Below are 14,750 nucleotides of genomic sequence, written 5' to 3'. Positions count from 1 at the left end.
GCGGTGGACAGAGGAAGAGGAGACTAAAAATAAATGGTCCAGAAGACAGAAGAAAGCCACCAGAGCCTGGTGCCTTGGAATCCACACGTAGCAGCCACACACAGTTGATCCTCTGTCTTACTTACTGTTTGCCAACAGAACCTGATGTTGTTGGGGGTAAGCACCATCTGGATTCTGTGTGCCTTGCAGGAGGCAGCCCAGAGCCCCAGCTCCAAACCAGGAAGTCAGTCCTCACTCGTAATCCCACTGTGCTTGCCAGTGATTGGTTTATGAAGGTGTATTTGATCCCTTTCTGGCCAATGAGACTTGGTGGAAAGTCTGTTGAGGGACTTCTGGAAAATATTTCTTTGATTTAAAAAGAAAAGATGCCCACATCGACCAAAACCACGATGAGATACCACTTCATACTCACTAGGGCAACTAGAATAAAAAAGCCGGATAACACCAAGTGTTGGTCAGGATGTGGAGAATTCAGAACCCTGGTGAGAATTCAGAACCCTGGTGAGAATTCAGAACCCTGGTGGGAATTCAGAACCCTGGCGGGAATGTAAAAAGGAATAGCCACTTGTAAAATAATCTTGCAGTTCCTCAATTAAACATAGAGTTCCCATATTACCCAGCCATTCTACTCCTGGGTATATACTCAGGAAAATGAAAAAAAATTATGTCCCACTGAAATTCATACACAAATATTTATAGCAGTGTTATTCATAATAGCCAAAATGTAGACACAACACAAATGTTCATCAATAGTGGAATGGATACCCAAAATGTGACACATCCATACAATGGAATAATATTTGGCTATAATAAAGAATAAGTACTGATACAGGCTTTAACATGAATGAACTTTGAAAACATTATTTTAAGTGAGAGAAGGCAGCCACAAAAGGCCACATACTGTATGCTTCTATTCATAATGGAAGTCCAGAATAGGGAAATCTATAGAGAAAAGGTGGTTTAGTTGCTTAGGGCTGAGGAGGTGGCAGGGAGATGGGAGATGATGAATAAAGTGTATGCGCTTTCTTCTTGAGGTGACCAAATGTTCTAAAATTGACAGGCGCACCTGTGTGGCTCAGTCAGTTGAGGGCCTGACTCTTGATCTCCTCTCAGGTCATGATATCGCAGTTTGTGGGATTGAGCCCCATGTCAGGCTCTGTGCTGATAGCAAGGAGCCTGCTTGGGATTCATTCTCTCTCTCTCTCTCTCTCTCTCTCTCTCTCTCTCTCTCCCCCCACTCCTGCTCACACACACACACACTCTCTCAAAATAAATAAACATTTAGAAAAAAATCGATAAGGGTGATGGTCACACATATGTGTGAATATACTAAAAGCTATTGAATTGAACATTTTGAATGAGTTGTATGTTAATTATAACTCAAATTGTTGAAAAAGAAGCAACAAAAACAGTGGTACACAAAGAATACAGAATCTTCTCAATGTTGTCATGTCTGCATGGAATGGCTTGCTCTAACCATCTGGCTACCAGCATGAGGATGATGTGCACAGGAAGAAAGAGACAGAAATCATGAGAATCCCTGGGAAGTGGCAAGGGAGCCCAGCGGCACCATGCTCTGGTGGTCTTGACACCCACAGAGAGGGAGTGGGACCACTGGAACTATTGAATTCAAGAACACAGTGCTGTGTTTGTGATGCCAGTGTTTGGCCATAGCCTGCCAGCACCCACGAAGCTGGCAAATTAACATGGAACACTACCTCAGAGAACTTAGCCATTGCCTTGACATTACTTGCCAGAGGACGGCCTTACTTACAGGAGGAGGATGGCCTTCACTTGGCGTCCACTTCCCAGATACCTCCCATCCAACGACTTCTTTGCTCCTTATTCCCACTTGCATCTCAGATCTTCTTTTTTTTTTTTTTTAAGTTTATTTATTTTATTTTGAAAGAAAGAGGAAGCACGAGTGAGGGAGGAACAGAGAGAGAGAGAGAGAGAGAGAGAGAGAGAGAGAGAGAGAATCCCAAGCAGGCTCTGCACAGCGTCGATCCCGACACAGGGCTCGAACACATGAGCTGAGAGATCATGACCTGAGCTAACGTCAGACGCTAACCAAGCAAGCCACCCAGGTGCCCCGCCCACCCGTCTCGGATATTCTATCTAGAATCATTTTTCCTTCTGCCTGGTATATATATGTAACCTTTGGAATTTCCTGAGGGCCTGCTTGTAAAGATCTTTCAGTTTTGATTTGCCAGAAAATATCTTTGTTTTGCCCATGTTCTTGAAAAAAAATTTTGGACATAGAAGATAGACTGGTAGTTATTTTCTTCTGTTTCCATTTATGTATGCATGTATGCTCTTGTGGGAGGGACGGTGGCGTGTGTCTGGGCCCTTTGACTGTTCCCTTTCCCTGCAGGGTGGACCTGATTGTGGTCTGGGGCCCAGGGACCTGAACGTCCAGAAGAAGGGTGACAAGGGGCCCTTCGACATGGAGGCAGTGGATGAAAGCAGAACGGGATGTGTGGTCAAGATGGAAAAGCGGGTGAGCACGGGAGGGTTTTGCTGGTGTGGCGGAGCTGGTGGACTGAGAGGCTCTGGAAGGCTGTGGGGACAAGCATAAGGGGAGGGTGCACTTCTCTGAGCCATGGGCCAAGCCTAAGCGGGGCCCAGGCCTCCCCCGCTGTTGGTGCACAGTTCTTTTCTTTCAGCATATGAATATTCCCATCCTTGCCTAGAGCCACCTCTGATACCAAATGACCAGCATGCAGTATGGGAAATAGAAGCCAGCAGAAAAGGAATTTATACAGGTACTATAAGTCATTAGGTGCCCTGGAAGAATGGGCTATAGTTTGGGCCTCCAGGAAAGACTCTGTAAACACCCAGAAGTAACTCACTAGAGGTGCTGCCATTTGTGTGACAGTCCAGCAAGTGTTAAGGCTACCTTGGGACTCAGTCGAATTTAGTAACACAGCACTGTTGCTGAAAGTCAGGATGCCACCATAACCGCAGCTGTGTCTCCGTACCCACGAAGCTGGGGCTGGACACTGGGAAGCTGCTGCAGGAAAACTCCATGTCTCCATAGTCTTATTTGCCCAGAGAAGACAATGAAAATTGCAGATATATGGTCTGTCTCACATCTGCTCTCTGAATTCTTTTTTTTTTTTTTTTTAATTTTTCATTGCTTATTTATTCTTGAGAGAGAAAGAGAGAGTGAGCCAGGGAGGGGCAGAGAGAGAGAGAGACACAGAATCTGAAGCAGGCTTCAGGCTCTGAGCTGTCAGCACAAGAGCCCGACGTGGGGCTTGTCGTGGGGCTCGAACTCACAAGCTGCGGGATCATGACTTGAGGCAAAGTCAGATGCTTAACTGACTGAGCCACCCAGGTGCCCCTGCTCTCTAAATTCTTAAAACCTCATTCACGTAACCCAACTTCAAGGGAATCTACAAAATGAAGCTTTTTGCTTCCCAGCCTTTTATGGTGTAGGAAGGCACTCTAGAAGGAGATGGGAATTGTGAGGGATCCCTGTTGTCACATGACATGCAAGGTAGGGGCCTGAAGTGACCATCGGGTTCGACAATTAGAAAAGCAATGAGGCCCAGGAGAGGGCTGTGTGAGCACCGTGGTGGTGGGCAAAGCTAGACCATCCAGGGTAGAGCGGCCAACAAGACGTGAGGAGCGAATTCAGTGAATGTGGATGGTTTAGGGAGTCCCGTACAGGGACACGGAGAGAGACATGGTGGATGGAGGGCACATCAGCTCAGGGAAAGTTTTGGGAGGTTGTTTTTCTAGGAATGGCAGATAATCAAACATGCTTATGAGGAAGGGAAGGTGCCAGTTGAAGGGAACAGAGGGAGCAAGTAGATACAGAACGGATGGAGAGCTTGTGGCTGGTGGGTGAGGATGCTTATAACGTACAGCAAGACGCTCATGATATTTTGCTAAGTGACAAAGGCATATCCTCAAACAAACATTGTGTGATTCCTTTCCTGTTCCAAAGCATATTAGATACACCAAAATCCTCACTGAATTGTCAGACAGCCCTCATAGAGATAAACGCAATTAATTCCACTGTTCCAAGCCGCACCCCTGAGATGGAGCAGCCCAGCCAATGGCATAGGCTTGGGCAGAGCGTGTAGTAACTAGAGGGGCAGGATAAGAGCGGGATCAGGTGGGATGGTTAGAGCACATTTATACTCTTCAGGGCCACAGGCTGGCTTGTTCCATAGGCCTCATAGTCAAGTCATTATCCCAATGGTCCCACGATCGCCCTCCCTCCTGAACACGGAGGAACAGCCTGCCAGCAGTTCTAGAACCAGCTTCAGAGGCCTGGGCATAGCATCAGCCCATCCCGTCCACCCGCAACAATTGTGGAGACACCCGGATTCCCCTTAGTAGTTTTGGGCCATATCCTAAAAGAGCCCGGATATGTTTGCAACACAGTCCTGTCACACTTCCTGTTTCCTCTCAGATAATGACCACAGGATCCACTGACCAAGGCTGACCCCTAAGTACATGACTTCCTTGAAAATAACTTGACACAGCTTAAACTAACTTAGCTTTTCACCACCCTCATCTTACCTCTCAACATGGTTATTTCTTGTGCCCACCTCTCTGTCTATACATAAATATAAAATAATAATTTATATGTAATCTATCTTGTATTATTATTGTATGTGCATTACAATCTGGAATTGTACATTTTTAATCATTATTGGCCCCAGGTTTGTTTTTTTTTCTTTTGGGGGAGGTGGTGCTGAATCATGAGAATTCAGGCTGACAACCTATATGAGGATAGGCTTGTGGTTACACATTCTCAGAGGAGATCCCGTACCTGAATTCAATTGGGATTAGACTCCAAGAAAGGCAGTTTTTCTTGCAGTCCTCTGTATTATCTACACAAAATCGATTTTTTTTTTTCAAATTTTAGAGACAGAGCATGAGCGGGGGAGAGGGGCAAAGGGAGTGAGAGAGAGAATTTTAAGCACGTTCCATGCTTAGTGCAGAGCCCAATGTGGGGCTTGATCTCAAGACCCTGGGATCATGACCTGAACCAAAATCAAGAGTTGATCACTTAACCTACTGAACCACCCCGGTGCCCCTACAAATTCAATTATAATAAATGTAACGATACATGAGCTGAACAAAAGGTAAGGAATACTAAAGCATGAGAGCAGGGGCCTAGAGAGGTATTCAGGGCCTTGAAGCCAGATATGGACTAAGGACATATACAAAACTGAGTGCTTATGAACATGGGTTTTTGTGCTCTCTCAGGACTGGCAGGACAGAAGATAAAACCTGATGCCCACTCAAGAGAGAAGCTTAACAGGAGACTCGCTCAAAGCTGGGGCTCTGGAGGACTACATTCTCCATATAAAGGTGACCCAGAAATAAACTATTCCTTCTGCAGAGGACTGGGATCCTGATGCTAACTGAATTGGAATGTGGGTGGGCAAATCTCCCCTGAGAATATGTAACCACAAGCCTGCCTTCATATAGATTTTCAGCCTGGATTCACATGATTAGGTACCACCTCCCCTAAAAGGGAAACGAAACAAAACAAAACAAAACAAAACACTCTAGAGCCAATAATATGATCAGAATTGGTCCCAGACTTTTGATGCCCCCAGGTACCTGACAGAAGCAAGTGTAAATCCTTTTCAGTGGAATTCAGAAATTTGCCTTCATCCCTGGCCTCAAATAATTCCCAAAGGTTATGTCCAAGGAAAACAAGCAGCCCCAAATAAAATAATTTGCCAAATATAGAGGTAAACAAGGCACTATGAGTAAGAACCAGCGGAAATGAGACAGCAGATTCAGACCTCAAAAAACTTTATATATTTTTTAAATGTTTATTTATTTTTGACAGAGAGAGAGAGAGAGAGAGAGAGCGCGCGCATGCAAGCAGGGGAGGGATGGAGAAAAAGGGATACAGAGGATCTGAAGCAGGGTCCACGCTGCTTCAGAGCCTGACACGGGCTGGAACTCAGGAACCCTGAGATCACAACTTGAGCTGGTCAGTCACTTAACTGACTGAGCCACCCAGGCGTGCCCTCCCCCCACCAAAAACAAAAAAACAAAAAAAAACAAAAAAAACCCCCAACCTTTAGATGCTGGAATTATCAGATCTAGCATACTCAAATAAGCATGTTTAATGTAATAGAATAAATAAGAGAGGCTTGAAAATATGACAAAAGAGCAAGCAAATGTGGAAAAAAAAACTCAGAGGAAAGAAAAATAAAAAATTGAAATGTAAAACTGAGTAGATAGGTTTAAAGCTGGTTAAATATGGCTGAAAGAATGATTAGGGATGTGGAGGATAGAACAGAAGAAATTATTTGAAATATAGCCCAGAGAGACAAAGATAGGGAAAATATAAAATAGAAGTTAAAATGACATAGAAGATATACCAACAAAGTCTATCATACATTTAATCATAATTCCAGAGGGAGAATAAATAAAAAAGAGAGAAGAGGAAATGTTTGAAAAAAAAAATAATGGAAGAGTATTTTTCCCCCAAGTTTGTTTGTATGTATGTATGTATGTATGTATGTATTTTTGAGAGAGAGAGGGCATGAGGGAGTGAGAGGCAGAGAGAGAGAGGGAGAGAGAGAGAATCCTACACAGGCTCTCACTGTCAGCACAGAGCCTGAAGCAGGGCTCGAGGTCACTTGATGCGGGGCTCGAACTCACAAACCGTGAGATTATGACCTTAGCCGAAGTCGGACGCTTAACCAACAGAGCCACCCAAGCGCCCCAGGGAAGATTACTTTCTATAGATGGGAAAGGACCCAATCCATACAGTCAGGAAGCCAATAAAGTTTCCAAATATGCTAAAGAGAAATGCACACCCAGAATCATCGCAGTGAAACCACAGAACATAGCATGTTAAATATTATAATTTTGGCCACCACTGGCAGTCCTGGGGTGCCCCTGTCCCCGGATGAACTGCTTCTGAAAGGCAATGCCGAGAAGACAGGAGGAGCTGGAGGAGGAAGGCAAAGAGGAGCTGGATGAGACCCTGTCAGAGAGACTGTGGGGTCTGACAGAGATGGTCCCAGAGAGGGTCCGGTCCATGGCTGGTGCCACTTTTCATCACTCCCTCTTTGGGGCTCAAAAAATGTGCAGGTTTTCCAGGCCAGCCTTCATGATCCTGGTGCTTCCTGTTGTCTTCGAGATTGAGAAGTTGCAAATGGAGCAGCAGCAACACCCACAGCGACGGCAGATACTTGTAGGGCCTAACGCAGGTTCTCAGGGGGCTTGCCAGGGCTCTACCTTCATTTCCTGGAAAGCTCTATATTGTTCCTGCTATGTGGCTTCTCTTGCTGGACAAGTTTGAAAATTCAGTAGTGTTTGAACTGCTGATTTATTTGGATTATTATTAGTTAAAAAAATTTTTTAATGTTTATTTTTGAGAGAGAGACAGAGTGTGAGCAGGGGAGGGGCAGAGAGAGAGGGAGACACAGAATCCGAAGCAGGCTCCAAGCTCTGAGCTGTCAGCACAGAGCCCAACATAGGACTCGAACTTACAAACCATGAGATCATGACCTGAGCCGAAGTCAGACGCTTAACTGACTGAGCCACCCAGACACCAGGATTATTATTATTTTTTGACTTTGGCACATTGGTCCATCTAAACCTGGTGGGGAGAATTCTCCTGAGTGTCTCACCTAGACTCCTCCTAACTTGCAACCGTGCCTTCCCTGCTGCACCGTTTCTGCTGTCCTCACTCTGGCCATCCCAACCCTTTCACTAAATAACTTGTGACCTGCAGATCACCTCACTATCCCATTGTGGCATAGGAACTGAGGCCACTGGGAAGGATGTACCCCTGACCATTTTTTGGTTTTAAGCATGGAGATGTTGGGAAGGGACACATACACAGTATGAAATACATAAGGCATCACAGCTGGGGTGTATTGTGAATTTCCATGCCCAAAGGGAGGGAGGGCCAGCAGCAGCTTTAACCACAGGATGGGGACTGTGGAGGACAGTACAGGAGCTCATTTCCTCTGCCCCTTTTGGCTGTTAGAGACCTATGTGTGTGTGTCTAAAAAAGAAAAAAAGTAGGTGCTCACCTTTTGTATTTAATACTGAAAATGATTCGAACAGAAAAAAATAAAAATAAGAAATAAATATTAAAATGATATACAGTACTAGAAATACTAAATAAAAGAAAGCTCATATAGCTATATTAACGATATTAATATCAAACAATATTTTAGGAAAAAAACACTAGAGATAAAAAAAGATAACTGTATTATGGCAAAATGTTCACTGTTCTAACAATTCTAAACTTTTTTTTAGAAGATTTTATTTTTGGGGTGCCTGGTGACTCAGTGGGTTAAGTGTCCGCCTCTTGATTTTGGCTTAGGTCATGATCTCACAGTCGTGAGATTGAGCCCTGCATCAGGCTCTGCACTGTGCCACAGAACCTGCTTGGGATTCTCTCTCCCTCTCTCTCTGCCCCTCCCCTGATCATGCCCGCATGCTTTCTTTCTCTCTCAAAATACATAAATAAACATTTAATTAAAAAAAAAAAGATTTGGGGGTGCCGGGGTGGCTCAGTCGATTAAACATTCAACTCTTGATATCGGCTCAGGTCACGATCTCATGGTTCGTGGGTTCTGCACTGATAGTGTGGAACATGTTTGGCACTCTCTTTCTCTCTCTTTCTCTCTGCTTGGGATTCTCTTTCTCCTCTCTGCTCCTCCCCTGCTCGCTCATTTGCATGCTCTCTCTTTATTATTTTATTTTTAAATTTTTTTATTATTTTATTTTATTTATTATTTTTAAAAATAAACGTTTTAAAAAATATTTATTTTTAAGTAATCTTTTTCCCCAATGTGGGGCTTGAACTTATAGCCCTAAGATCAAGAATTGCATGCTTTACCAACTGAGCCAGCCAGGCACCCCAACAATTCTAAACTTATAATTTATAAAAACAATAACATAGCTTCAAAACTGAGCTAAAATGACAAAATTACAAGGAAGACTAGACAAGTTCGCTACTCATGAGCTATTTTTTGACACACATTTCTGTAATTTGTAGAATAAGTAATGGAAAATCATTAAAGATATAAAAGGTTTGAGGAACACAGTTAACAAACTTGATCTAATGAACATGTGTAGAACTATGTATCCAATAACTGTAGGATATATGGTGCTCTCAAGCATCCACGGAATGTCTACCAAAATGAACCATTAAAAAGTAAATGTTGGAAGGGCACCTGGGTGGCTCAGTGGGTTAAGCATCCGACTTCAGCTCAGGTCATGGTCCTGCGGTTTGTGAGTTTGAGCCCCATGTCTGGATCTCTGCTGTCAGCATGGAGCCTGCTTCAGATCTCTGTCTCCCTCTCTCTGTGCCTCTCCCATGCTGTCTCTCCCTGTCTCTAAAAATAAGTCAACATTGGGGCGCCTGGGTGGCTCAGTCGGTTGGGCGTCTGACTTCGGCTCAGGTCATGATCTCACGGTCCATGAGTTCGAGCCCTGCGTCGGGCTCTGTGCTGACAGCTCAGAGCCTGGAGCCTGTTTCAGATTCTGTGTCTCCCTCTCTCTCTGACCCTCCCCCGTTCATGCTCTGTCTCTCTCTGCCTCAAAAATAAATAAACGTTTAAAAAAAATAAAAAAAAAAAGAATTCCTACGCATACTAAGAAAAAATGGTCAGAAGGATTTCCACAGAAGGACAAAAATGTTCCACAAACATTTGAAAGGTGTTCGACCGCACTGGTATTCAGGGAAATGCATGTAAATACCCAAAAGATTCACAAAATCAAAATGTTAGAGAATCCCAAGCATAAAGGAGCATATGAAGCAGTGGGCACTATAAGATCTGCTGGCTGGCAGGACCTTTGGAAAAACAGTTGGGCATTCTTTAATGAAGTTGAAAGCCTGCACACCCAAGACTCAGGGGTTCCATTTCTATATATGTACGTCAGAGAACTCCTGTATAAGAATGTTTGTAGCAGCAGCATTCGTAGGAATAGAAAAATTTGTCAACACTCAGAGATGCTCTAGTAGATAAACAACAGTAAGAAGAATAAGTAAATTTTAGTCTATATCTCTATATCTCCAGTGGAATACCACAGGGGAACTACAGCTACAGGGAACACCATTAACAGAATGTTGAGTAGAAGAAGTGAGTCACTGGTAAGTTGCATAAAGAATTCTCCCGTTGGTCTAAAATGCAAACACAGTTATAAACACTGAATTATTTAGAGTGTGATAGTCCGTTTTTGTATGTGTCAACTTGACTAAGCGATAGTCCCCAGTTAGTCAATCAAACATGAATCTAAATGTTGTTGTGAAGGTATTTTGTAGATGCAATAAAGGTCCACAAACATTTGACTTTAAATAAGGGACGTTAGGGGTGCCTGGGTGGCTCAGTCGGTTAAGTGTCCGACTTCAGCTCAGGTCATGATCTCACGGTCCGTGAGTTTGAGCCCCACGTCGGGCTCTGTGCTGACAGCTCAGAGCCTGGAGCCTGTTTCAGATTCTGTGTCTCCCTCTCTCTGACTCTCCCCCATTCATGCTCTGTCTCTCTCTGTCCCAAAAATAAATAAACATTAAAAAAAATTAAAAAAATAAATAAGGGACGTTATTCTAGATAATCTGTGTAGACCTGAGAGAATCAGTTGAAAGGCCTTTGGAACGAACCAAGGTGTTCCCGAACAAGAAGCTCCCCTCCTCTACAGACTACAGCTTTATCTCCTCCCTAGAGTTTCCTGGTCTTCCTAACAGTCTACCCTATCGACTTCAGATTTGCCTAGCCAGCCCCCCCAAGTGCATAAACCAATTCCTTGCAGTAAATCTTAATGTATATCTCCTACCAGTTCTCTTTCTCTGGTTGAACACTGACTAAGATTTTGTTACTGTAAGGGTTCTAGAAGAACAGAATCTTAAAGATGAATTTTTTGAATAGAGGTTCTGGGTTTTCTAGAATTGGTTCTCTAGCCTGATTGTATTTGATTTTTTTAAATGTTTATCTTTGAGAGAGAGAGAGAGAGAGAGAGAGAGAGAGAGAGCAGGGGAGGGGCAGAGAGAGAGGGAGACACAGAATCTGAAGCAGGTTCCAGGCTCTGGGCTGTCAGCACAGAGCCCGACACGGGTCTCAAATGCACGAACTGTGAGATCGTGACCTGAGCTGAAGTTGGACGCTTAACCAACTGAGCCACCCAGGTGCCCCTAGCCTGATTAGATTTAAATGACTCTATTTCAAGTGGTAAGGAGGGCACTGGTAGTCCATGGAGTGATGTGGCATTAGAGATACCCCAGGGAAGGTTTTGGGTGACATGTATATGATGCCTTTGCTGGGCTTCAAATTCCCAGCTCAAGGTCCTCATAAAATGACTTTTGCATGCCCTGAAAGAGACCCTTCTCCCCTATTACCTGCAGGTCTGAAACTGCTGAAAACCAAACCCGTAACATCATCCTGTGAGCTGTTAAATTACAGTGCACTTTGAATTCCAGCCTGGAAAGAAAGTTAAAGTGAGGGCATGTAACCAGGGCACAGAGGTGCAAGAGCTCCTAGCTCCGAGGATCCGAAACAGACCAGATTCAGTCACTCACCACTGACAAAATCCAAAGGCAGAGAGACAAGTGTGGTTGAAACAGAAAAGGAACTTATTTCAGGGAGGCCAGCACTGGGGAGACAGGGGACTAACATTGTGGGTACATGCGGGTGGGCAGTAAAGGTCAGGTAGATCATTGTCTTGGGGTCAGTCACATGGGGTCTTGCTGGCTCAGGGCAGTCCTTATTGCTTTCATGAAGGGGTAGCTTTGGTTCCCACCACGGGATGCTTTGCCCACAAGGTCTCTTGCCTGAGTTAAGGGATAAGCTGGAAAGAAGAATTTGATCTGTTAGAAAGTACAGACTAAGGTCAAAATGGAGGTACTTGAAGTTCTCTTTCAGGCATTGATTGGGAAGGAATGGGATCCTTGCCTGCACTCCAGCATTAAGTTTGGCCTCACCTTATCTCTAAAAGTCAGGATAGTCACTGGTTCTGGAAAAAGAGCCTGTACATTTCAGTTCGAAAGTTCGAGGAGAGGCTGCAAAAAGTTATCTTTCAAACTCCTTGAAGTGTTAGTGAGTGTCAAGAGGCTCCTTGTCAGGATCTGCTAGATTCCTGTTCTGTTGCTTCCCTGTCTCATCCCTGCTATGACATATTCCACCTGAGAACAATAGCTGTTTAAGGTCAGGCTTTAAAATATATGGGCGCCTGGGTGGCTCAGTCGTTAAGCGTCTGACTTTGGCTCAGGTCATGGTCTCATGGTTTGTGAGTTCAAGCCCTGCATTGGGCTGTCTGCTGTCAGTACAGAACCTGCTTTGGATACTCTGTATCCCCCTTCTCTCGACCCCTCTTCCCTTTTCACTCTGTCTCCAAATGATAAATAAATAAATAAATAAATAAATACCTTAATAAAATATCAAAGTCAGGAAACAGTCACCATATGTATTCTTGGAGGAGAGTCAAACTTGTTTTTCTGTTCACCAGGGATGATATGTGGGTGCTGATATATAGGTTCATCATGTAAAGGGCTCAGATTCCTACTGATTTTTGAGTCCAGGGAGTGAGAATCCTGAGCAAGAGAAAGTGTCTTTGTGTGCCCAGGCTGCTATAACAAAATACACAGACTGGGTGGCTTATAAACCACAGAATTTATTTCTCGCAGTTCTAGAGCCTGGGAAGTCCAAAATCAAGGCGTGGGCATGGTGAGGGGCCCTCTCCCTGGCACATAGTCCACACTTTCCCAAGGTGCCCTCACACATTGGAGAGGATGAGGATCTCTTTTATAAGAACACTAATCCTATTCAGGAGGGCTCCCTCCCGAAGGCCCCACCTTTCTGACATTATTACATCGGGCATTCGGATTTCAACATGTGAATGGGGCAGGGCACAAACATTCAGGCAGTAAGTTCTTATCACCTTCCGAAAGGTCAATTTCAGGGTGTGTGAAGGTTGAAGGGAGTGACTGGAGACAATGGGGTCAAATGTATTTTATGTTTGCAGGGAAATGGATGGAATGCATTGAGGTTCCGACAGTTTTCCCATGGGCAAGAGACAGGCTGCCGTGCCTGTGGACAGGAGCTGGTGAACAGGATGGGGCTGTGAGAACCATATTTGGAGGGTCTGCAGATCCTATTTGCAGATAGACTCTTAACATATATGGTTAGCAGTGACCAGGTCATTCAACAGAGGTCTCACTGTCCCTATATGTAAAATGGAGATAATAAGACCCACTGCCCCGAAATGTAGAAAGGACAAAATGAGATATGGGTGTTAAGTGCCTACTACTTAACGGGCACTTAGTAAATAGCAGCTATTATTAACATTTTTATTGTATGTAAACCCATTTTGAGTTTGTCCAGGCAACTGGACGTATTATAATTTACCTTATAACTAACAAACGCTATTGTCAGCAGATGCAGATCTGTGGAACCAGAATTGCGTCTGGAGCAACTGAGAAGCCATTCTAGGCTCTTGGCCCAGTGTCTTGGCAGCAGTTTGACCTGAAGATGGCACTCAGGGCCCTGTGGGGCAGCCTCAGCCTGCTCCGTCTGCTGTGGTGTCTCCTTCCGCAGACGGGCTATGTGCACCCAGATGAGTTCTTCCAGTCCCCTGAGGTCATGGCGGGTAAGCTCCCTGTGTGCGGTTAGGATAAGTTGCCACAGAGTCTGGACTATTGCTGATTGGATATTCATTGGGGAGGGAGAAACATGTCTGTGTGGATGAGTAGTAATTCCATGAGCCTCTCTGGAGTGAGAACTTGGGAGTGGGGATTTCGCATCTCCTCCCTGACTGGTGACAATGATTTTCTGGATGATACTAAGAAAATGCCAGCCTCTGATGTTTTCCTGCTTGGACCAACAGCACAGGTTATTCTGAATGAAGGCAGTTTTGTACTATTCAGTGGAGAGGTTTTAGAGTTGGGCTTCCCAGATGCTTAGGGAAACTTACACAGGATGTGGTCTGAGATCATGAAACTTTTCTTCTCTGGGTTCATATAAGGGCTGAGGGAATCCAGGCCTGGAATGCTCACTTGTTAGAACGTATCTGCTGGGTGGTGTAGGACACATCATGAGGATGGTTGCCAGAGACCTTGAGGCTTTTCAGATGCTGTGGGCACATGGCTTCTTTCTCATGGTTCAAGATGGCTACTTGAGCTCCAGCCATCAAGTCTAAAATCAAGTCTTTCCAGCTATTGGAAAGGAGATGGGCATGCCTGCTCTCTTTAATGGACATATTTTGAATGTCATATACTTTTTGCTCATTTCCATGCCATTGGTCAGGATGTATTACATGACCACACCCAGTTGCAAAGGATGCTGAAAAATAGTCTTTTTTTTTTTTAAGATTTTATTTTATTTTTTATTTTTTTAATTAAAAAAAATTTTTTTTAATTTTTTTAATGTTTATTTATTTTTGAGACAGAGAGAGACAGAGCATGAATGGGGGAGGGTCAGAGAGAAAGGGAGACACAGAATCTGAAGCAGGCTCCAGGCTCTGAGCTGTCAGCACAGAGCCGGATGCGGGGCTCGAACCCACGAACTGTGAGATCATGACCTGAGCCGAAGTTGGACGCCCAACCGACTGAGCCACCCAGGCATCCCTTAAAAAATTTTTTTTAATTTATTGGGGCGCCTGGGTGGCGCAGTCGGTTAAGCGTCCGACTTCAGCCAGGTCACGATCTCGCGGTCTGTGAGTTCGAGCCTCGCGTCAGGCTCTGGGCTGATGGCTCAGAGCCTGGAGCCTGTTTCCGATTCTGTGTCTCCCTCTCTCTCTGCCCCTCCCCT

General features: G+C 44.5%; 1 protein-coding gene and 1 pseudogene across 1 annotated transcript in view; both read left to right on the top strand.

Moving 5' to 3' along the window:
• Positions 1-2,375: 2,375 nt before the first annotated feature.
• Positions 2,376-14,750, top strand: part of PIGZ (phosphatidylinositol glycan anchor biosynthesis class Z) — a 16,263-nt gene continuing 3,888 nt past the window's right edge. Inside the window, 4 exon segments of the mRNA XM_040484877.1 lie at positions 2,376-2,500; positions 5,230-5,334; positions 10,032-10,105; positions 13,380-13,590. Coding sequence (XP_040340811.1) covers positions 2,476-2,500; positions 5,230-5,334; positions 10,032-10,105; positions 13,380-13,590 — 415 coding nt within the window. The 5' untranslated portion in view covers positions 2,376-2,475.
• Positions 6,627-7,405, top strand: LOC121036400 (mitochondrial import receptor subunit TOM22 homolog; annotated as a pseudogene).

This window comes from Herpailurus yagouaroundi, unplaced genomic scaffold (genome assembly GCF_014898765.1).
Source record: "Herpailurus yagouaroundi ecotype Mexico unplaced genomic scaffold, PumYag 162, whole genome shotgun sequence".
NCBI lineage: Eukaryota > Metazoa > Chordata > Mammalia > Carnivora > Felidae > Herpailurus > Herpailurus yagouaroundi.
Note: the sequence above shows the minus strand (reverse complement) of the source record. Positions and strands in the feature narration are given on the sequence as shown.